This window comes from Electrona antarctica (genome assembly GCF_951216825.1).
Source record: "Electrona antarctica genome assembly, contig: scaffold_106, whole genome shotgun sequence".
NCBI lineage: Eukaryota > Metazoa > Chordata > Actinopteri > Myctophiformes > Myctophidae > Electrona > Electrona antarctica.
This window is the reverse complement of record NW_027637567.1, coordinates 61,252-86,652: the sequence shown is the minus strand read 5'-3', so window position 1 is coordinate 86,652 and position 25,401 is coordinate 61,252. Positions and strand designations below refer to the sequence as shown.

Sequence of the window (25,401 nt, the reverse complement as noted above, 5' to 3'; positions counted from 1 at the left end):
TTGGAGTTGGACTATATATACTTGTTTTTTTTTGTTATCAATCTGAATGTTCAAAGGTGAATTTAAAATATTGAACAGGACACTAAGTGTCCTGTTGCTCTATGTTTAGAAAATAAGAAGATACAGTATCTACTCTGTTATTGCTCATGGGAACAGTTGTGTTCATGTCCAGTACATTATATAAAAGAAACATATAAACTAAGCTGGATACAGTAGTAAACTGCTACTGGAACCTGGATAAAATAAATTCTACTAAGTTGGTACAGCTACATGGTTTCTATAATTATTCTGTCACGAGCTGTAGACAGTATTGGTTACATTAACAGCATACTTACACCATATGTATGGTACACTTACACCACATGTACCCTTACACCATATGTACACTTACACCATATGTATGGTACACTTACACCACATGTACCCTTACACCATATGTACACTTACACCATATGTACACTTACACACACTTATGTTTCTTTTCCCTTTTTACCTCTATGATGAATTCCTTTTCTGTTCGACTATATAGAAGTGTCTATTTGTACGTCTCTAAATGTTTTGATGAATTGAACATGGTGGACCCTCTTGTAAACAAGTGTAGCCTAATGCTTAATTGGGTCGTCCACTCACAGTTAACAGTCTTTGTATTGAGTTTGTGCTTGAAATGTACTGTAATTCTGCAAACTGTTAATACATATTTCAATCAATCAATCAAAAACACCATATGTACACTTACACCATATGTACACTTAGACCATATGTACACTTACGCCAGGGCTCCACCGGACGCGTTGCGTCTCCGTCGCGTCGCGTCAAAAAACGCACCGGTTCAATTTTAATGCACGCGTCGCGTCTCCGTCAACGCGGGCAGTGGAGCCACCCTTCATTGATTAAAAAGGGAACATTCCCTGACGGTGACGCTGACGCGCCCGGTGGAGCCCGGCCGTTACACGGTTCAGCTGCACAATGTGAGCTTTGTAAATAATAAAACAATATAAATACATCATAATAAACCATAATTTAATGTCATAAAACAATGAATACTCATGTGTTAGGATAGGCCTGGTGTTTATTGTTTTATACAACACAGAATGATACAGTAGGATATTTAACTTTTTATTTATATTCACCAATTAGCATTTTCTCCTCATATGGGTTCCCAAACAATGACCCTTTTTTGGGTCGTGGACTTTTATTCCCTTTTTTAAGATACAAAATACAATTTTAATAGTCTAATAATAATAATCAGAAGTAAAACAAAAGTCAAACATTTTTCAAATTGATTTCAGAAATAATTAAAAACAAAATCCATATTTAACCCACAATGCACTATAAGACTTGATTTGACAGAGAATAATCATCATCATCATGATCATCATATGAATTATTATAATGTACATCATTCATTAATTTGAGATTAATTAAAGTACAAATGGAATGTGATCAATACGAGCTCCATCCAACGTGCGAACGTTTCGGATGGCCTGTCCGAAAGAAAGCCAGACATTTACCACTAAGTACCCTCACAAAGAAAAATGCTGTAATCCTGGTCTCTATACTGCCTCCCCCTGGTCAGCCGGGGCGCCTGATGGAGGGGAAAGGAACGGGTTGGAAAAACGTGTTCCTTCCACGCGATATTTGTTCAACCGGGGAAACGCCCCCCATTAGAGGTGAAAAGAAGCGACATTGTATCTGAAGTTTGAACACAATGTGGACAAACCCCAACCGTGACATGAACACAGAGAATACACACATTTATTGATAGACCAATTTGTAGAGATATTGAATAGAAAAGTATTTAAACCTCTCTTTTTTCATCTTTAAATTAGTAAATACAAAACTCAATCTACATGTGACAATTGATACATATCCATGTGTTATAGTTTGCAATCATATGCATTGATTAGCATACATTGTTTTTATTATATTTTGACACTTGCTTTGGCAATGTAGATGTTTGTTATCATCATCAATAAAGCTCATTTGAATTGCATTGGTTAAAACAAATGTTCAACCTCGTGTCCTTATTTGGACATAATTATGTACATGTTACAAGTATCTGTAGCCAAAAATAATGGACATTTTTACATTGATTATGAAGATTTTCTTTTCTTTTTTTTGCCCTTTTCGAAGGGCTTGAAGGGTAACCTTTTGGCCACCCCCTACTTTCTTTCCCTGGTCCCAGATCAGACGTTCTGTCATGGCATGTTGACATGTCAGTCTGATCCGTAGGTGATGATCTGGTCCCAGATCAGACGTTCTGACATGGCGTGTTGACATGTCAGTCTGATCCGTAGGTGATGATCTGGTCCCAGATCAGACATTCTGACATGGCGTGTTGACATGTCAGTCCGATCCGTAGGTGATGATCTGGTCCCAGATCAGACGTTCTGACATGGCGCGTTGACATGTCAGTCTGATCCGTGGGAGGACTATAGTGCTGCTACAGCAGTTCACGAAAGTTTTGGTCCTTCTTAAGGATCTCGATCATTTTTGAGCTGGCTTCGTCTCCCTTCTTCCGCACCATGTCAATAATCGCCCGTGCTTTTGTTGCCCTGGGCTTCACGTCTTTGATGTACTCCATTTCGTCGTCGTTGATGACACCCTCATGCAGAAGTTGGTCCAGCAGAGAATCCAGGTTGGCCGCTGGCAGTCTTTTGATGAACTCCACCCTCACAGACGTCAGCTTGTCCTCTGCACCTTGAAGGGTATATTTCACTATTAGTCGTACAATTATATAATAACTCTCCCCGGCCACTAAAACCTCCGGGCGCTGTCACTACAGCCACAATAAACTCTCGCTCCATTTCACTTTGTAAACAAGACCGTGACCGGACGCCAAAAAACAGCTATAGCGACAATCAGCTAAAGCTAATGTCATGATCATCGATCTATTTAACGGTTAAATAGATAGATGATCATGACATTAGCTTTAGCCACCCCCTACTAAAGGGGTTCCCGTCCTGAATGGGTTAAAATTTAACCCATTCAGGACGGGAACCCCTTTTGGTGTTTTAAGCATTATGTTAAACTTCAGCTATTGAAAAATAGCAGCTCTACAAGCTCATGGAGCTTGTGGATAGAAGATATCACGATATCACGTTTGTTGACAAGGCCAGAATACATAAATTGGTGAACCGTGCATGCGTGTGTGTGTGTGTGTGTGTGTGTGTGCTGCGTGCTGCGTGCGTGCTACCTTCTATTTGCCGGTTGATCTTCTCCAGTTGACTCTCCTTGTCCTTCAGCTGATCTGTGATCTTCTTCACTTTGTTGCTCGGGATCTGCAAGTTGCTCTTCTCCAGTTCTCCCTTTAGCCGTTTAATCTCTTGGTGAACAACCTGTTGTGACTCTTTTACAGAACACATACAGTAGATGAAACATCTTGGTGAACAACCTGTTGTGACTCTTTTACAGAACACATACAGTAGATGAAACATCTTGGAGAACAACCTGTTGTGACTCTTTTACAGAACACATACAGTAGATGAAACATCTTGGAGAACAACCTGTTGTGACTCTTTTACAGAACACATACAGTAGATGAAACATACAGTTTAGTCTCTGTCGGGTGGAAACCTTGCATGCCTATTGGACAAGGACGAGTTGGGGAGGGACTTAGCGAAGGGCTAATGAATGTTGAAACGACGATCAGTAGGCTACTTTTTGTTTTTGTGGAGGGAAGGATTGTTGATTCACATGTTTCGTGGGACGGGTTGGGCTCTGTGGCGGGTTAAGAAAAACACCTGACCTGCACATCACTAGTGTCTACCTTGTAGTGTGAGGATGGTGTTCTAGTGTCTACCTTGCAGTGTGTAGATGGTGTTCTAGTGTCTACCTTGTAGTGTGGATGGTGTTCTAGTGTCTACCTTGCAGTGTGTAGATGGTGTTCTAGTGTCTACCTTGTAGTGTGTAGATGGTGTTCTAGTGTCTACATTGTAGTGTGGATGGTGTTCTAGTGTCTACCTTGTAGTGTGGATGGTGTTCTAGTGTCTACCTTGTAGTGTGTATGGTGTTCTAGTGTCTACCTTGCAGTGTGTATATGGTGTTCTAGTGTCTACCTTGTAGTGTGTAGATGGTGTTGTAGTGTCTACCTTGTAGTGTGGATGGTGTTCTAGTGTCTACCTTGTAGTGTGGATGGTGTTCTAGTGTCTACCTTGTAGTGTGTATAGATGGTGTTCTAGTGTCTACCTTGTAGTGTGGATGGTGTTCTAGTGTCTACCTTGTAGTGTGGATGGTGTTCTAGTGTCTACCTTGCAGTGTGGATGGTGTTCTAGTGTCTACCTTGTAGTGTGGATGGTGTTCTAGTGTCTACCTTGTAGTGTGGATGGTGTTCTAGTGTCTACCTTGTAGTGTAGATGGTGTGCTAGTGTCTACCTTGTAGTGTAGATGGTGTTCTAGTGTCTACCTTGTAGTGTGTATAGATGGTGTTCTAGTGTCTACATTGTAGTGTGGATGGTGTTCTAGTGTCTACCTTGTAGTGTGGATGGTGTTCTAGTGTCTACCTTGTAGTGTGTATAGATGGTGTTCTAGTGTCTACCTTGTAGTGTGTATAGATGGTGTTCTAGTGTCTACCTTGTAGTGTGTATAGATGGTGTTCTAGTGTCTACCTCGTAGTGTGTAGATGGTGTTCTAGTGTCTACCTTGTAGTGTGGATGGTGTTCTAGTGTCTACCTTGTAGTGTGGATGGTGTTCTAGTGTCTACCTTGTAGTGTGGATGGTGTTCTAGTGTCTACCTTGTAGTGTAGATGGTGTTCTAGTGTCTACATTGTAGTGTGGATGGTGTTCTAGTGTCTACCTTGTAGTGTAGATGGTGTTCTAGTGTCTACCTTGTAGTGTAGATGGTGTTCTAGTGTCTACCTTGTAGTGTAGATGGTGTTCTAGTGTCTACCTTGTAGTGTGGATGGTGTTCTAGTGTCTACCTTGTAGTGTGGATGGTGTTCTAGTGTCTACCTTGTAGTGTGGATGGTGTTCTAGTGTCTACCTTGTAGTGTAGATGGTGTTCTAGTGTCTACCTTGTAGTGTGGATGGTGTTCTAGTGTCTACCTTGCAGTGTGTAGATGGTGTTCTAGTGTCTACCTTGCAGTGTGTAGATGGTGTTCTAGTGTCTACCTTGTAGTGTGTAGATGGTGTTCTACTGTCTACCTTGTAGTGTGGATGGTGTTCTAGTGTCTACCTTGTAGTGTGGATGGTGTTCTAGTGTCTACCTTGTAGTGGGGATGGTGTGCTAGTGTCTACCTTGTAGTGGGGATGGTGTTCTAGTGTCTACCTTGTAGTGTGTATAGATGGTGTTCTAGTGTCTACCTTGCAGTGTGTAGCTGGTGTTCTAGTGTCTACCTTGTAGTGTGGATGGTGTTCTAGTGTCTACCTTGTAGTGTGGATGGTGTTGTAGTGTCTACCTTGTAGTGTAGATGGTGTTCTAGTGTCTACCTTGTAGTGTGTAGATGGTGTTCTAGTGTCTACCTTGTAGTGGGTAGATGGTGTTCTAATCTAGTGTCTACCTTGTAGTTTAGATGGTGTTCTAGTGTCTACCTTGTAGTGGGTAGATGGTGTTCTAATCTAGTGTCTACCTTGTAGTTTAGATGGTGTTCTAGTGTCTACCTTGTAGTGTGGATGGTGTTCTAGTGTCTACCTTGCAGTGTGTAGATGGTGTTCTCACCTTGTTTCCTTGCCTCACCTTGTTTCCTTGCCTCTCACCTCGTTTCCTTGCCTCTCACCTCGTTTCCTTGCTTCTTCATCAAATCGCTTTCTCAGCGTCTGACATGTTTGTTTCAGATCCTCAGATGTTTTCAGTTTCATCCATATTCTGACCTTCTCTTCTTGCATTGCTTCGTTTTCTTTCATCATCTCTAGGTGTTTTTGGAACATCTCTTTGGTGAGGTGACCTCCACCGTTCTTCATCACCAGCTGGTTGATTTTCTCCATCAGCACACACACACACACACACACACACACACACACACACACACACACACACACACACACACACACACACACACACACACACACACACACACACACACACACACACACACATCAATAGAGCATATAATAGTTGGGAAGTATGTTAAAACTAACTGACTGTTACATGCACAATAACAACAGTTGAATTACTTAGTTAATCACAGTGTCTGCTATAGTTGTACAACAAAGTATATAAAGGGTTAATGAGGGATGAGTTCCTTCTCTCACCTCGTTTCCTTCTCTCACCTTGTTTCCTTCTCTCACCTTGTTTCCTTCTCTCACCTTGTTTCCTTGCCTCTCACCTCGTTTCCTTCTCTCACCTCGTTTCCTTGCCTCACCTGGTTTCCTTGCCTCACCTAGTTTCCTTCTCTCACCTCGTTTCCTTGCCTCTCACCTTGTTTCCTTCTCTCACCTTGTTTCCTTCTCTCACCTTGTTTCCTTCTCTCACCTTGTTTCCTTGCCTCTCACCTTGTTTCCTTCTCTCACCTCGTTTCCTTGCTTCTTTATCAAATCGCTTTCTCAGCGTCTGACATGTTTGTTTCAGATCCTCAGATGTTTTCAGTTTCATCCATATTCTGACCTTCTCTTCTTGCATTGCTTTGTTTTCTTTCATCATCTCTTTTTGTTTTTGCCCCATCTCTTTGGTGAGGTAACCTCCACCGTTCTTCATCACCAGCTGGTGGATTTTCTCCATCAGCTCAGTGACCTGAGAGGGATCCTCAGTGTTGAAGACATGACAGCAAACATCACCACCACATTTACTGATGGCTTGTTGTAGTTTTGGAAAAGCTTTCCAACAGTCTTCAACTGAACAGTCTTGAAGATCAAGATCGCCACCATGAGTGAAAATAATCATGCCGTTTGGATAGTGACTGAAGGTCAAGCCAACATATGTCTCCATCAGTTCAACAAGTCTCTCCTCCTCAGGTGTGTATTTTCCCATTTGGATCACATGCAGGAACACATGAGCACCAGGAGCAGCTAAACGGTCACACCGCTCATTCTCTTTGAAGAAGAGCTTTTGACCAGTTTCATCTTCGCGCTGCACTGCGTCACACACGTCAAACCATCCTGGGGTGTCAATAACAGAAACCTTTCTGCCGTCAACTACACCTGTGATCTTCTCACCGCTGGTCGATGTGGCTTTAAATGCTCCGTAACCCAGGATGGCGTTTCCAGTGGCAGTGATTCCAGCTCTACTAAATACAGATATCTGAATCCGAATTTCATCCTCATTTGTTATGAGAGCTGATGAAGGACAGACAGACAGACAGGACAACAGCTGTATGAACTAATTTACAGGTACATTCATTGTGTTGATCCTGTTACAGTTTAACTAGTATGCCCTGGCATCACTATTGTAATTATTTAAAACAATACAAATAAAATACATCCAATATTTAAATAAACAAACAACCAAACTTAGCAAAAATAGCAGATCTACAAGTGTGTGCCACATTGAAAGCTTGTAGCTCGGCTATTTCCAATATTCACGGTACAACAGTGCATATAGTTCACTTATTCTATCTCTATTGAAGATGTCATAATATAGAGAAGCATTCACTATCTCTATTGTAGACCTGTCATAATATAGAGCAGCATTCACTATCTCTATTGTAGACCTGCCATAATATAGAGCAGCATTCACTATCTCTATTGTAGACCTGTCATAATATAGAGCAGCATTCACTATCTCTATTGTAGACCTGCCATAATATAGAGCAGCATTCACTATCTCTATTGTAGACCTGTCATAATATAGAGCAGCATTCACTATCTCTATTGTAGACCTGTCATAATATAGAGCAGCATTCACTATCTCTATTGTAGACATTTCATAATATAGAGCAGCATTCACTATCTCTATTGTAGACCTGTCATAATATAGAGCAGCATTCACTATCTCTATTGTAGATGTCATAATATAGACGTCATTCTGTTAAAATTCTGTATGCAAAATGTGGCAGGTGGCAATGTTACACATTGTGAGCTTGTAGATCAGCTATTTTTGGTGAAGACATTTAGCGTGCGTGTGCGTGTGCGTGTGCGCGTGCATGTTTGTGTGTGCGTGTGCGCGCGTGCGTGTGTGTGCGTGTGTGGGTGCGTGTGTGGGTAAAATAAAATAAACTAATAGCAGTGAATAAGGCCATGAATAACAGCAAGGATTTTAAAAGCTAGAGTTTAGAAGTAGGTCTTGAGCTGTGCTTTATAAATGTCTACTGAGGCTGCCTGTCGAAGGTATTGTGGGAGTGAAGTAAAATGTCTGAGCGATAATTAAATCATGTATTTTTGTTGTGTGTAACACCTCCTTTCCCATAACTGTCACCTACCGTCAACTCTGGCCCCTGCCATGACTCCTGCAGAAAGACAAATGAAGAAATATCAACACATCTGACATTAATTTAAAAATTAAAAAAAAAAAAAAATCACCAGCTCAGTGGACTTGTGGCTAGATTGTCCGCCCTGAAACTGGGAGGTTGGGGTTCGATCCCCGGCCGGGTCATACCAAAGACTGTAAAAATGGGACCCAGAGCCTCCCTGCTTGGCACTTTGCTTGGCACTCAGCATCAAGGGTTGGATTGGGGGGGGGTCAGTCCTTGATTGGCACTCAGCATCAAGGGTTGGATTGGGGGCGTCAGTCCCTGCTTGGCACTCAGCATCAAGGGTTGGATTGGGAGGGGTCAGTCCTTGATTGGCACTCAGCATCAAGGGTTGGATTGGGGGCGTCAGTCCCTGCTTGGCACTCAGCATCAAGGGTTTGATTGGGGGGCTCAGTCCCTGCTTGGCTTGGCATTCAGCATCAAGGGTTTGATTGGGGGGCTCAGTCCCTGCTTGGCTTGGCTTCATTCAGCATGAAGACTAAAGCCTTCTGAATAAATCTACGCAAGCAGTACACGACCCTCTGAGCTGGCGCAGCTTTTAGCGGAGTTTCCGAACAAACAACGTCACCGTCAAGTTCACGTTCATGTTCATGAATTCCCACGTAATGTGGGAATCCACGTAAATGCCTGTCCGCTCACGCTCCGCTCACGTAACGTCACTTTATGAGCGTAAACGCCGTTGTGAATGAGGACCCTAGTGTCTACCTTGTAGTGTAGATGGTGTTCTAGTGTCTACCTTGTAGTGTAGATGGTGTTCTAGTGTCTACCTTGTAGTGTGGATGGTGTTCTAGTGTCTACCTTGTAGTGTAGATGGTGTTCTAGTGTCTACAAGGTAGACACTAGAACACCATCCACACTACAAGGTAGTGTGTAGATGGTGTTCTAGTGTCTACCTTGCAGTGTGTAGATGGTGTTCTAGTGTCTACCTTGCAGTGTGTAGATGGTGTTCTAGTGTCTACCTTGTAGTGTAGATGGTGTTCTAGTGTCTACCTTGTAGTGTGGATGGTGTTCTAGTGTCTACGTTGCAGTGTGTAGATGGTGTTCTAATCTAGTGTCTACCTTGTAGTGTGTAGATGGTGTTCTAATCTAGTGTCTACCTTGTAGTGTGTAGATGGTGTTCTAATCTAGTGTCTACCTTGTAGTGTGTAGATGGTGTTCTAATCTAGTGTCTACCTTGTAGTGGGTAGATGGTGTTCTAATCTAGTGTCTACCTTGTAGTGTGTGGATGGTGTTCTAATCTAGTGTCTACCTTGTAGTGTGTAGATGGTGTTCTAATCTAGTGTCTACCTTGTAGTGGGTAGATGGTGTTCTAATCTAGTGTCTACCTTGTAGTGTGTAGATGGTGTTCTAATCTAGTGTCTACCTTGTAGTGTGTGGATGGTGTTCTAATCTAGTGTCTACCTTGTAGTGTGTGGATGGTGTTCTAATCTAGTGTCTACCTTGTAGTGTGTGGATGGTGTTCTAATCTAGTGTCTACCTTGTAGTGTGTGGATGGTGTTCTAATCTAGTGTCTACCTTGTAGTGTGTAGATGGTGTTCTAATCTAGTGTCTACCTTGTAGTGTGTGGATGGTGTTCTAATCTAGTGTCTACCTTGTAGTGTGTGGATGGTGTTCTAATCTAGTGTCTACCTTGTAGTGTGTAGATGGTCTTCTCCAGTTGCATCTCTCTTCTCTCTCGTTTCTTCTCCAACTCCACGTCTCGCCTATCTTTGTCCCCCAGTTGAACTGTGAGCTGCTCTACTTTGGAGTTCAGTCTCTGCTGTTCCCCTCCAAAGTGTTGTTTCATAGCCGCTAGCATCTCTTTTATAGAACACAACATATAAAACATACTGTATGTCAGTTTAGAATAGATGAACCACAGACATTTTGAAATCCTCAATTAATAAATTTTCTCGATATGTCTTTCACTTAATTGTGTTTACTGTAATATTGTAGTCTGGAAGGGAATAGAAATGTTTTCCTGTACAGTCATGTGTGATTACACTGATGACATCACCTGCTTCTTCATCATCCTCAGACCATCTTCCTGTTTCAGTTTTAATCTCTTTATTTATTGTCTTTTATAAATTAACCTCTCTTAGTAAACTGATCCTATCCTCCACACGCACGCACACACACACACACACACACATCAATAGAGCATATAATAGTTGGGAAGTATGTTAAAACTAACTGACTGTTACATGCACAATAACAGTTTCTGCTATAGTTGTACAACAAAGTATATAAAGGGTTAATGAGGGATGAGTTCCTTCTCTCACCTTGTTTCCTTGCTTCTTCATCAAATCGCTTTCTCAGCGTCTGACATGTTTGTTTCAGATTCTCAGATGTATCCAGTTCCCTCCATATTCTGTCCACCTCTTCTTGCATTGCTTTGTTTTCTCTATTCGTCTCTAGGTGTTTTTGCTGCATCTCTTTGGTGAGGTAACCTCCACCGTTCTTCATCACCAGCTGGTGGATTTTCTCCATCAGCTCAGTGACCTGAGAGGGATCCTCAGTGTTGAAGACATGACAGCAAACATCACCACCACATTTACTGATGGCTTGTTGTAGTTTTGGAAAAGCTTTCCAACAGTCTTCAACTGAACAGTGTTGAAGATCAAGATCGCCACCATGAGTGAAAATAATCATGCCGTTTGGACAGTGACTGAAGGTCAAGCCAAGACCTGTCTCCATCAGTTCAACAAGTCTCTCCTCCTCCTCCTCAGGTGTGTATTTTCCTATTTGGATCACACGCAGGAGCACATGAGGACCAGGAGCAGCTAAACGGGCACACCGCTCGTGCTCTTCTTCTAAGAGCTTTTGACCAGTTTCATCTTCGCGCTGCTCTGCGTCAAACACGTCAAACCATCCTGGGAAGTCAATAACAGAAACCTTTCTGCCGTCAACTACACCTGTGATCTTCTCACAGCTGGTCGATGTGGCTTTAAATGCTCCGTAACCCAGGATGGCGTTTCCAGTGGCAGTGATTCCAGCTCTACTAAATCCAGATATCTGAATCCGAATTTCATCCTCATTTGTTATGAGAGCTGATGAAGGACAGACAGACAGACAGACAGACAGACGATAACATCAATAACAGCTGTGTGAATTAATTTACAGGTACATTCATTGTGTTGATCCTGTTACAGTTTAACCATTATGCCCTGGCATCACTATTGTAATTATTTAAAACAATTAAAATAAAATACATCCAATATTTAAATAAACAAAACAAAACTTAGCAAAAATAGCAGATCTACAAGTGTGTGCCACATTAAAAGCTTGTAGCTCGGCTATTTCCAATATTCATGGTACAACAGTGCATATAGTTCACTTATACTATCTCTATTGTAGACCTGTCATAATATAGAGCAGCATTCACTATCTCTATTGTAGACCTGTCATAATATAGAGCAGCATTCACTATCTCTAGTGTAGACCTGTCATAATATAGAGCAGCATTCACTATCTCTATTGTAGACCTCTCATAATATAGAGCAGCATTCACTATCTCTAGTGTAGACATGTCATAATATAGAGCAGCATTCACTATCTCTATTGTAGACATGTCATAATATAGAGCAGCATTCACTATCTCTATTGTAGACATGTCATAATATAGAGCAGCATTCACTATCTCTATTGTAGACATGTCAAAATATAGAGCAGCATTCACTATCTCTATTGTAGATGTCATAATATAGAGCAGCATTCACTATCTCTATTGTAGACCTGTCATAATATAGAGCAGCATTCACTATCTCTATTGTAGACCTGTCATAATATAGACGACATTCTGTTAAAATTCTGTATGCAAAATGTGGCAGGTGGCAATGTTACACATTGTGAGCTTGTAGATCAGCTATTTTTGGTGAAGACATTTAGCGTGTGCGTGTGCGTGCGTGTGGGTAAAATAAAATAAACTAATAGCAGTGAATAAGGCCATGAATAACAGCAAGGATTTTAAAAGCTAGAGTTTAGAAGTAGGTCTTGAGCTGTGCTTTATAAATGTCTACTGAGGCTGCCTGTCGAAGGTATAGTGGGAGTAAAGTAGAATGTCTGAGCGATAATTAAATCATGTATTGTTGTTGTGTGAAACACCTCCTTTCCCATAACTGTCACCTACCGTCAACTCTGGCCTCTGCCATGACTCCTGCAGGAAGACAAATGAAGAAATATCAACACATCTGACATTAATAAAAAACAAATTCATTAAAAAAAAAAAATCACCAGCTCAGTGAACTTGTGGCTAGTGTGTCCGCCCTGAAACTGGGAGGTTGGGGTTCGATCCCCGGCCGGGTCATACCAAAGACTATAAAAATGGGACCCAGAGCCTCCCTGCTTGGCACTCAGCATCAAGGGTTGGATTGGGGGGGGGTCAGTCCCTGATTGGCACTCAGCATCAAGGGTTGGATTGGGGGGGGGTCAGTCCCTGATTGGCACTCAGCATCAAGGGTTGGATTGGGGGGGGTCAGTCCTTGATTGGCACTCAGCATCAAGGGTTGGATTGGGGGGGGTCAGTCCTTGATTGGCACTCAGCATCAAGGGTTGGATTGGGGGCGTCAGTCCCTGCTTGGCTTGGCATTCAGCATCAAGGGTTTGATTGGGGGGCTCAGTCCCTGCTTGGCTTGGCTTCATTCAGCATGAAGACTAAAGCCTTCTGAATAAATCTACGCAAGCAGTACACGACCCTCTGAGCTGGCGCAGCTTTTAGCGGAGTTTCCGAACAAACAACGTCACCGTCAAGTTCATGTTCATGAATTCCCACGTAATGTGGGAATCCACGTAAATGCCTGTCCGCTCACGCTCCGCTCACGTAACGTCACTTTATGAGCGTAAACGCCGTTGTGAATGAGGACCCTAGTGTCTACCTTGTAGTGTAGATGGTGTTCTAGTGTCTACCTTGTAGTGTAGATGGTGTTCTAGTGTCTACCTTGTAGTGTGGATGGTGTTCTAGTGTCTACCTTGTAGTGTAGATGGTGTTCTAGTGTCTACCTTGTAGTGTGTAGATGGTGTTCTAGTGTCTACCTTGCAGTGTGTAGATGGTGTTCTAGTGTCTACCTTGCAGTGTGTAGATGGTGTTCTAGTGTCTACCTTGTAGTGTAGATGGTGTTCTAGTGTCTACCTTGTAGTGTGGATGGTGTTCTAGTGTCTACGTTGCAGTGTGTAGATGGTGTTCTAATCTAGTGTCTACCTTGTAGTGTGTAGATGGTGTTCTAATCTAGTGTCTACCTTGTAGTGGGTAGATGGTGTTCTAATCTAGTGTCTACCTTGTAGTGTGTAGATGGTGTTCTAATCTAGTGTCTACCTTGTAGTGGGTAGATGGTGTTCTAATCTAGTGTCTACCTTGTAGTGTGTGGATGGTGTTCTAATCTAGTGTCTACCTTGTAGTGTGTAGATGGTGTTCTAATCTAGTGTCTACCTTGTAGTGGGTAGATGGTGTTCTAATCTAGTGTCTACCTTGTAGTGTGTAGATGGTGTTCTAATCTAGTGTCTACCTTGTAGTGGGTAGATGGTGTTCTAATCTAGTGTCTACCTTGTAGTGTGTAGATGGTGTTCTAATCTAGTGTCTACCTTGTAGTGTGTGGATGGTGTTCTAATCTAGTGTCTACCTTGTAGTGTGTGGATGGTGTTCTAATCTAGTGTCTACCTTGTAGTGTGTGGATGGTGTTCTAATCTAGTGTCTACCTTGTAGTGTGTGGATGGTGTTCTAATCTAGTGTCTACCTTGTAGTGTGTGGATGGTGTTCTAATCTAGTGTCTACCTTGTAGTGTGTGGATGGTGTTCTAATCTAGTGTCTACCTTGTAGTGTGTAGATGGTGTTCTAATCTAGTGTCTACCTTGTAGTGTGTAGATGGTGTTCTAATCTAGTGTCTACCTTGTAGTGTGTGGATGGTGTTCTAATCTAGTGTCTACCTTGTAGTGTGTGGATGGTGTTCTAATCTAGTGTCTACCTTGTAGTGTGTAGATGGTGTTCTAATCTAGTGTCTACCTTGTAGTGTGTAGATGGTGTTCTAATCTAGTGTCTACCTTGTAGTGTGTGGATGGTGTTCTAATCTAGTGTCTACCTTGTAGTGTGTAGATGGTGTTCTAATCTAGTGTCTACCTTGTAGTGTGTGGATGGTGTTCTAATCTAGTGTCTACCTTGTAGTGTGTAGATGGTCTTCTCCAGTTGCATCTCTCTTCTCTCTCGTTTCTTCTCCAACTCCACGTCTCGCCTATCTTTGTCCCCCAGTTGAACTGTGAGCTGCTCTACTTTGGAGTTCAGTCTCTGCTGTTCCCCTCCAAAGTGTTGTTTCATAGCCGCTAGCATCTCTTTTATAGAACACAACATATAAAACATACTGTATGTCAGTTTAGAATAGATGAACCACAGACATTTTGAAATCCTCAATTAATAAATGTTCTCGATATGTCTTTCACTTAATTGTGTTTACTGTAATATTGTAGTCTGGAAGGGAATAGAAATGTTTTCCTGTACAGTCATGTGTGATTACACTGATGACATCACCTGCTTCTTCATCATCCTCAGACCATCTTCCTGTTTCAGTTTTAATCTCTTTATTTATTGTCTTTTATAAATTAACCTCTCTTAGTAAACTGATCCTATCCTCCACACGCACGCACGCACGCACGCACACACGCACACATCAATAGAGCATATAATAGTTGGGAAGTATGTTAAAACTAACTGACTGTTACATGCACAATAACAACAGTTTCTGCTATAGTTGTACAACAAAGTATATAAAGGGTTAATGAGGGATGAGTTCCTTCTCTCACCTTGTTTCCTTCTCTCACCTTGTTTCCTTGCTTCTTCATCAAATCGCTTTCTCAGCGTCTGACATGTTTGTTTCAGATTCTCAGATGTATCCAGTTCCCTCCATATTCTGTCCACCTCTTCTTGCATTGCTTTGTTTTCTTTATTCATCTCTAGGTGTTTTTGCTGCATCTCTTTGGTGAGGTAACCTCCACCGTTCTTCATCACCAGCTGGTGGATTTTCTCCATCAGCTCAGTGACCTGAGAGGGATCCTCAGTGTTGAAGACATGACAGCAAACATCACCACCACATTTACTGATGGCTTGTTGTAGTTTTGGAAAAGCTTTCCAACAGTCTTCAACTGAACAGTGTTGAAGATCAAGATCGCCACCATGAGTGAAAAGAAACATGCCGTTTGGATAGTGACTGAAGGTCAAGCCAAGACCTGTCTCCATCAGTTCAACAAGTCTCTCCTCCTCAGGTGTGTATTTTCCCATTTGGATCACATGCAGGAACACATGAGCAGCTAAACGTTCACACCGCTCATACTCTTCTACTAAGAGCTTTAGACCAGTTTCATCTTCGCGCTGCTCTGCGTCAAACACGTCAAACCATCCTGGGAAGTCAATAACAGAAACCTTTCTGCCGTCAACTACACCTGTGATCTTCTCACCGCTGGTCGATGTGGCTTTAAATGCTCCGTAACCCAGGATGGCGTTTCCAGTGGCAGTGATTCCAGCTCTACTCAATCCTAATATCTGAATCCGAATTTCATCCTCATTTGTTATGAGAGCTGATGAAGGACAGACAGACAGACAGACAGACGATAACATCAATAACAGCTGTATGAACTAATTTACAGGTACATTCATTGTGTTGATCCTGTTACAGTTTAACCATTATGCCCTGGCATCACTATTGTAATTATTTAAAACAATTAAAATAAAATACATCCAATATTTAAATAAACAAAACAAAACTTAGCAAAAATAGCAGATCTACAAGTGTGTGCCACATTGAAAGCTTGTAGCTCGGCTATTTCCAATATTCATGGTACAACAGTGTATATAGTTCACTTATACTATCTCTATTGTAGACCTGTCATAATATAGAGCAGCATTCACTATCTCTATTGTAGACCAAAGACCTGTCATAATATAGAGCAGCATTCACTATCTCTATTGTAGACCTGTCATAATATAGAGCAGCATTCACTATCTCTATTGTAGATGTCATAATATAGAGCAGCATTCACTATCTCTATTGTAGACCTGTCATAATATAGAGCAGCATTCACTAGCTCTAGTGTAGACATGTCATAATATAGAGCAGCATTCACTATCTCTATTGTAGACATGTCATAATATAGAGCAGCATTCACTATCTCTATTGTAGACATGTCATAATATAGAGCAGCATTCACTATCTCTATTGTAGACCTGTCATAATATAGAGCAGCATTCACTATCTCTATTGTAGACCTGTCATAATATAGAGCAGCATTCACTATCTCTATTGTAGATGTCATAATATAGAGCAGCATTCACTATCTCTATTGTAGACCTGTCATAATATAGACGACATTCTGTTAAAATTCTGTATGCAAAATGTGGCAGGTGGCAATGTTACACATTGTGAGCTTGTAGATCAGCTATTTTTCGTGAAGACATTTAGCGTGTGCGTGCGTGTGCGTGTGTGTGGGTAAAATAAACTAAACTAATAGCAGTGAATAAGGCCATGAATAACAGCAAGGATTTTAAAAGCTAGAGTTTAGAAGTAGGTCTTGAGCTGTGCTTTATAAATGTCTACTGAGGCTGCCTGTCGAAGGTATAGTGGGAGTAAAGTAGAATGTCTGAGCGATAATTAAATCATGTATTGTTGTTGTGTGAAACACCTCCTTTCCCATAACTGTCACCTACCGTCAACTCTGGCCTCTGCCATGACTCCTGCAGAAAGACAAATGAAGAAATATCAACACATCTGACATTAATAAAAAACAAATTCATTCAAAAAAAGATCACCAGCTCAGTGGACTGGTGGCTAGAGTGTCCGCCCTGAAACTGGGAGGTTGGGGTTCGATCCCCAGCCGGGTCATACCAAAGACTGTAAAAATGGGACCCAGAGCCTCCCTGCTTGGCACTCAGCATCAAGGGTTGGATTGGGGGGGGTCAGTCCCTGATTGGCACTCAGCATCAAGGGTTGGATTGGGGGGGGGTCAGTCCTTGATTGGCACTCAGCATCAAGGGTTTGATTGGGGGGGGGGTCAGTCCCTGCTTGGCTTGGCATTCAGCATCAAGGGTTTGATTGGGGGGGCTCAGTCCCTGCTTGGCATTCAGCATCAAGGGTTTGATTGGGGGGCTCAGTCCCTGCTTGGCATTCAGCATCAAGGGTTTGATTGGGGGGCTCAGTCCCTGCTTGGCACTCAGCATCAACCGGTTAATGTGAAAAAAGTGATGCTATCACTCAAAGATTTAGTGACCACCTTGTAGTACCTCTGAGGTTTGTGGCAGCGGTGGCCGAACGGTTTGCGGAGCGGTCTTGATACCGGAAGGTCGCCAGTTCGTATCCCCAGACCGGCACGTTAAAATTACCACCGCTGAAGTGCCCTTGAGCAAGGCATTGAACCACTACAATGAAATGTTCTATGAGCAGGGCCTGGCTGTAAACAAGTATCTGATGCTTAGTCCAGTTACCCTGGGTAAATATAGTAACTTTGCTTTGCTTTGCCCCAGACCCCTTAAAGATCCTCAGCCATAGAACTCTCATCGGCCCTGAAAATTAAGGCCTGTCCCTGGGTTCTGTATGGACCACAGTAAGATCCTGGGTTCTGTATGAAGGACAGTAAGGTCCTGGGTTCTGTATGGACCACAGTAAGGTCCTGGGTTCTGTATGAACCACAGCAAGGTCCTGGGTTCTGTAAGAACCACAGTAAGATCCTGGGTTCTGTATGAACCACAGTAAGATCCTGGGTTCTGTATGAAGGACAGTAAGGTCCTGGGTTCTGTATGAAGGACAGTAGGGTCCTGGGTTCTGTATGAACCACAGTAAGGTCCTGGGTTCTGTATGAAGGACAGTAGGGTCCTGGGTTCTGTATGAAGGACAGTAGGGTCCTGGGTTCTGTATGAACCACAGTAAGGTCCTGGGTTCTGTATGAAGGACAGTAAGGTCCTGGGTTCTGTATGAACCACAGTAAGGTCCTGGGTTCTGTATGAACCACAGTAAGGTCCTGGGTTCTGTATGAACCACAGTAAGATCCTGGGTTCTGTATGGACCACAGTAAGGTCCTGGGTTCTGTATGGACCACAGTAAGATCCTGGGTTCTGTATGGACCACAGTAAGGTCCTGGGTTCTGTATGGACCACAGTAAGATCCTGGGTTCTGTATGAAGGACAGTAAGGTCCTGGGTTCTGTATGGACCACAGTAAGATCCTGGGTTCTGTATGGACCACAGTAAGGTCCTGGGTTCTGTATGAACCACAGTAAGAGCCTGGGTTCTGTATGAAGGACAGCTATGTCCTGGGTTCTGTATGAACCACAGTAAGGTCCTGGGTTCTGTATGAACCACAGCAAGGTCCTGGGTTCTGTATGAAGGACAGTAAGGTCCTGGGTTCTGTATGAAGGACAGTAAGGTCCTGGGTTCTGTATGAACCACAGTAAGGTCCTGGGTTCTGTATGAACCACAGTAAGATCCTGGGTTTTGTATGAAGGACAGTAAGGTCCTGGGTTCTGTATGAAGGACAGTAAGGTCCTGGGTTCTGTATGAAGGACAGTAAGATCCTGGGTTCTGTATGAACCACAGTAAGGTCCTGGGTTCTGTATGAACCACAGTAAGATCCTGGGTTTTGTATGAAGGACAGTAAGATCCTGGGTTCTGTATGGACCACAGTAAGGTCCTGGGTTCTGTATGGACCACAGTAAGATCCTGGGTTCTGTATGAAGGACAGTAAGGTCCAGGATTCTGTATGAAGGACAGTAAGGTCCAGGGTTCTGTATGAAGGACAGTAAGGTCCTGGGTTCTGTATGAACCACAGTAAGGTCCTGGGTTCTGTATGAACCACAGTAAGGTCCTGGGTTCTGTATGAAGGACAGTAAGGTCCTGGGTTCTGTATGAACCACAGTAAGGTCCTGGGTTCTGTATGAAGGACAGTAAGGTCCTGGGTTCTGTAGGAACCACAGTAAGGCATTCCTTTAAATCTTTATCGTGGTGTAATCACTCATGTGTGTGGAGGACAGGTATACATGACAGTTTGGACTCTCATTTTTCAATTGTTCAAACTAGATTCTAGTCATTGCATAGCCGTCAAGGTCCCTAAACTGCAGTAAACTGATATTACTAGACACCAGTTGTACTAAGGGTCCTGTCAGCAAACTAGATATTGCTATATCAGTCTGTCGTTAAAGAAACAATCGTTCCCAGACAATTGTCTCCCAACACGTCGCCTTCACCCTCCATTGGCATGCCCGACATCACAACTATGCAAGGTGCAAGACTGTCTCATCATGATAGAAGATGTCTCATCAAGATGTGGAGCCACCTTACCAAACCAAAACTATTTGGTAGAACTTGATCTCCTCCTCCTGACCTCAACTAACACTGTCCAGCAATCTCTATAACAGGGGTGGGCAACTGGCGGCCCGGGGGCCACATGCGGCCCCCACCTTCACTTAATGTGGCCCCGAGGTTACGTTTAGTTTTGTTTATTTGAACATCTTCACAGAACAGATTCAAGTGCACATCAGTAGAGAAAGAAAAAAATAATGAAGACCCGTGAAGGTGATCAAAAGGCATGGGCCCATCCTACTCACAGCACAGCATTATAAATACTCAGCATAGTTATCAGTTTAACAATACATTAATCAGAGACAAAAAAGAGAAAAACAAATAACAACCCTACACCCAACCCACACCCGTGTCACTGTAGTGATTATGACTGCTTTAGTTAGATATTAGTATTGTTACACACACACACACACACACACACACACACACACACACACACACACACACACACACACACACACACACACACACACACACACACACACACACACACACACACACACACACACACACACACACACACACACACACACGATAAACTATATTTAGCCAGGGTAATACGCTTGAGCAATGTTTTGAATTGTGATATATTACTGCTGTGTTTGACATCCTCTGTCAAGCGGATTAATGTCAGAATACTGATATAACTGATACAATAAAATTGGTTTCAGCTGTTTACAATTCCACAACATGCAAACATGACCAGCTGTTATTACTATTAGTAGCTCATTGCTTCAACACAAGTATAGCCTAATTAAAGGCATTTGAAATTACATAAAAATGTTAATTTTCAGGATTCCAATTCAAAAATAGCAAAAAAAAAAAATCGAGATTTCAATTCGAATATAGCAAAAATAACCGATCTACAAGCTCAAAACTGCACCGCGTTTTGAGCTTGTAGATCGGCTATTTTTGCTACAGCAGTAATATATGGCCCTATAGGGAGTGAGTGTGGAAATGTCGTGGCCCTCTCCATCGTCAAAGTTGCCCAGCCCTGCTCTATAATAACCATGTGACCCGCACCCACTCACCTCCGCACCTAAATGGTCCTTTGCTCATGTAGCGTGCGATGGAAGCACTAACTGTACTGATAAGACCCAGTCGTTGAATTCCCAAATAATTTAGACTTTCACCTGTAATGTCTGTCTCAGCCACCGGGCACAAACAAAACAAAATCACATTGGCATAGACACTATGGCACAGCAATATAACATGAGAGGGTGCCAATAATGAAGGTATAGCACACCATTGAGTGTAATATTGCAATTATACAATACCCTTAGAAAAACATGTCAACTCAATTTCATTATAACTAAGTTATTCCCTGAAATGTTTTTATTTTTAATGACAGATGTAGCCACTAGACCTAAAATGTTCCAAGAAAATCCCTAGCATAGCAACCCAGTCGGCTCTGCTCTGGCTGTGCTGCACAGCTGATTTTTACATTTTGATTAGGTGTGCCATCATTCTCGTTTGAAGCACGGCTAGGAGGCCACTTCAACAAATCAGATTGCTTCCTCGAAACGAGTATAAAATATTTGGTGAAAATGCCCATCACAAGCTGGCATGGTTGGTGATGACCCCTGCTTTAAAACTCATTGACCGGAAGTAAAATCGTCTGATATTTTTGCCGCAATCTTATTATAAGTCACCCGAGGCATGGATGGATTTTATAAGCGTGACCAGCAACGCTTTAGTTATGAGCCATGAACATCGCCGTTTTCATTTGAAAAACTCAATATGCGAAAATAATCCCAGATAAAAGGGTTCAATTTTTACTTTAAACACGCGTCAGCCCTGCTGCTGTTATTCAACCCAGTGATACTCAAACTTACAATTACAATTTACAATTTAGGCATTTAGCAGACGCTCTTAATCCAGAGCGATTTACATTAAGCAATAACAACAAGCATGGCAATACATCACATACATAAAAAGTAGTTATCATGAAACATGCGTAAGCTAAGAACGTAACAGTGGCATATCTATGTAAACTATACATACTATACTATATTATATATTATACATGTGTACTATAAAGTGCTATGACTACATACAATGCAATGCTAGAGCTGTCTACGTAAAACAATTAAGTCTTTAAAATACTAATCTAAGTCTACATAAAGTGCTATCTAAGGGGCTAGGCTAGGGCAAGTTTAGGGCAACTCCAGGCCTGCTGCTGTTATTCAACCCAGTGATACTCAAACTTCAGGCCTGCGATGCAACAACCAATCAATGTGCTCAATGTCACGCATCCAACAAGCTTTAAGCAGAGCAGATTGGACCTTCCGTTCCAAGCTTTAAAGGGTCACTTCACCCCTGACACAACCTGATCTTATTTTAATGATGTTTAGGACACTAGAAACACTTTTCCTGGGTTTTTGTGTGCGCAATCCCTGTTTTCAGATATCCTGGTAAGGAATTCATTTTATCTACGTCAGAATGCTCATGGCCCCTCCCCTCCGGACTACAACAGTCTAACCTCGCGTCACCTTAGAGTATGCGCGTCACCTACACACGGCTACGCCTACACCTGAAGACAGCCCAGAGGGGTGTCCCTAGTCTCTACTTTGTTCCACCTACAACCCCAGGCCACCCCCACCGATGCATTCCTCAGATTGTTTGTTTGTGTATTATCATGGCGTCTGCAGTGCAGAGTGATAGCACTCCATGGACAATATTTATTTGAACCGGAATACACAGAAGATCAACCCCAGCGCAGATGAAACGAGCATGCAGGGCAGCCTGGCCCTGGATATTTTTTACTTGATCAAGTAAGTATTTCTGTAGCCCTGAAACATGATTGTCATAAGAGCGTCATGTAAACCATGGCTAGGTATTTCTGCAAAGTGTAAACATGATGTAAACTTGCATAATCTAGCAATCGATTGCTTTAATGTGAGAGTTTTATAAAGTTAGGGTAGTAGCTAGGCTATGTATGTGTATAGTTCAGACTGTTCAGAGTGTCGTAGTACGTAGACTTGTTTCAAGATTCCAGTTCATAGACGCAGCCATGTTCTATCCTATCGTTACGTTGGGTCCCGAAAATAGAAGGTCTACAAGCTCACAGCGCATCGCGGATTCGACACTTTGTGAGCTTGTAGGTCTGTTATTTTCGGTGCACCAACGTCATGCATGCAACATGTATAAATCAGGCTTCACGTCGGATAGATGATGATGGCCATATTGTTTTCATTTACAGGAGTCAGGACTGGAGGACAGACAATACGGATGTCGTTTTCAGCCAAACGTGAGAGGAACTGCTGCATCGGAGGGAAGAGTTGTGTTCACCTTATAAATAAGAACATTCCCTTTTCCAAGCCTTCATGTCATCATTTCAAAACTTGGAAAACAGCTATAATGAAGTTTATCTAATAAAACGTTTACATGATGTACACCTGCTTGCTGCTCATTGACTATATGTAAAGAATGAAAAAAGGTTGCACCCAAATTCCATCTAGTGTTCATTTGAACGATTTCATTTGGCAGAAATGGCATATTGCATAACGTGTTGTACATTCTCTTCATGTAATCATTTTGCTGGGGATTGCTTACCATACAGTTGAACTACAGTAAAACATAATGTAACAATATCCACTAATTAAAAGCATGATGATGACACGTGGTTACAATGTTACAGTGAAACATGTTCTCTGAAATTATTGAGAGTCGCACATGAATATGAAACGTAGGCTACGTTTTGTTTTATTATAAAATGCATTATATCTCCCTTCAATATCAATCACAGACTTTCTTCATGCTGTGGGAATGACGAAACAATTGAGGAAAAACACGTTTGTTTAGTGATACTATGCTAATTTATATATATTTAGTTTGCTTTGCTATAAAAAGCTACATGACCATTTTCAACCGTAACGCAGACAGCATCGATGCGGCTGCAGCGGCTCTGTCTAATTCCTGAAGAGTGAATACTTTCTTCCAAAACAAATCTAATGTCCAACCGTTTACTGGTTCAAGAAAAAGGAGAAGCAGACTTCACGTTGTACAAGAAAGAACACATGGCTTCATGTCGTGTTGTTTAGTCATCCACTCGAAAAAGGCTAGCAAAAAGTGGTTTGTTATTATTCTTGCAAAAATGAAGGTTGCCAGTTCTTTGACTTTGTGAGAGAAATAAGCAGCCATGTCCATGCAAAGTGCAAACAAGCCTCAAAACAATATGCACATATTTTTGGTTATTTATATTATGTGCCTATTAGGCACATAAGCCGGCTATTTAAAAAAATAATCTTGATTGGATAAAGTGCAAATGTGGAATATCTTTGAAACATTTTAACAACACATCACAGGGCTCCATGGCACAAATTACGTGGAAAAATACAAATTAATTTGGGGGTCCTTGGCATGTTCATGGAGAACCACTGGTGTGAAAAACATTTGGATGAAAGCCCAAATATCAACTACATTTTAGAAACAAGTCAAAAAAAAGAAACATCAACCAGTGATTGTGAACCACCAATATTTACAAGCAACAAAAATAAACCCAAAGTTGCTTATAATAAGCAGACATGGCAACACTGGGTCACTTCCATGTGTATTTGTTGTTTGTAGAAAATGGGAGGATAAAGAACATAAAGTCACACCTACACGAAGCCTCCCCCTGAGGAACAGCGCAGCAAAGCATTATGGGCATTGTAGGAATTCAGCAATCCAGTCAACCCCTAGTCAAATACACAGACTTCATTATTTTTCTGGTCAAAGGGTGCAAATTTCAAATTGTGCTACTGTTATCTATTACAAATACCATTAACATTGAGTGACTGGATTTTCTTCCAGAGGTGAAGTGACCCTTTAAGCAGAGCAGATTGGACCTTCCGTTCCAAGCTTTAAGCAGAGCAGATTGGACCTTCCGTTCCAAGCTTTAAGCAGAGCAGATTGGACCTTCCGTTCCAGACATAAAGACCAAAACATCTTGAAAACGGACATTAAATCGCTATTTCTTTTTCTTCTTCTATTTCTCTCACTTTTTACAGGTTGTTTTTAGTTCAATGTTTATTTTAAAAATGCCATGGACAATGAAGGGAACATTTACCTCATCTTGTCCCTAACACAAACATTAAATACCATTAAAATGCCATGGACAATGAAGGGAACATTTACCTCATCTTGTCCCTAACACAAACATTAAATACCATTAAAATGCCATGGACAATGAAGGGAACATTTACCTCATCTCGGACTCCGTGTTAAGATTTTCACATTGAGTGTTTAATGTGTGTAATCTTGCTCCAATCATGGACATTGCATGGATTTGCAACGGTTTCTCCAAATGCCTCCAGAATAAATAATGGACCCTTGATATGAGAGCATCATGGGTCAAATCAGTATGGCCGCGTCTCAAATCACATACTAATCAGTAGGCCTATGCCATCTGTCAGGCTTCGTACACACCTACACAACAAATGTTCTGTCCGTGTGTGATGTCTGATTGCAATTTGATTGCTGCTCCAATTAATTTTCAATGGGAGTCACATGGTTTGACCAAACATTTGTGTTTGATGAGGGGGGCGCAATCAGCTATCAGCGATCAAACACAAATGTTTGATCAAACCATGTGACTCCCATTGGAAAATCATTGTGGTGGCCCAAAAAAACAAAAAAACGACCAAACATTGCTTGATTGGTGTTTGGTACGTGTGAATGAGGCCTCAGCATTCTTTTCACTGTACTAACAATGGTTAAGTTGGAGTTTGTGAGACCACCCCGAAAGTTAGGAAAGTGCACCATCTTGTGACAC

General features: G+C 42.0%; 1 protein-coding gene across 1 annotated transcript in view; it reads right to left on the bottom strand.

Moving 5' to 3' along the window:
• Nucleotides 1-1,510: 1,510 nt before the first annotated feature.
• Nucleotides 1,511-25,401, bottom strand: part of LOC306918824 (uncharacterized protein) — a 59,740-nt gene continuing 35,849 nt past the window's right edge. The window contains exons 7-8 of the mRNA XM_079531680.1: nt 2,434-2,700; nt 1,511-2,240 (exon numbers count right to left, since the gene is read on the bottom strand). Of these exons, the coding sequence (XP_079387806.1) occupies nt 2,444-2,700 (257 nt within the window). The 3' untranslated portion in view covers nt 1,511-2,240; nt 2,434-2,443. The remainder of the gene's footprint in view (nt 2,241-2,433; nt 2,701-25,401) is intronic.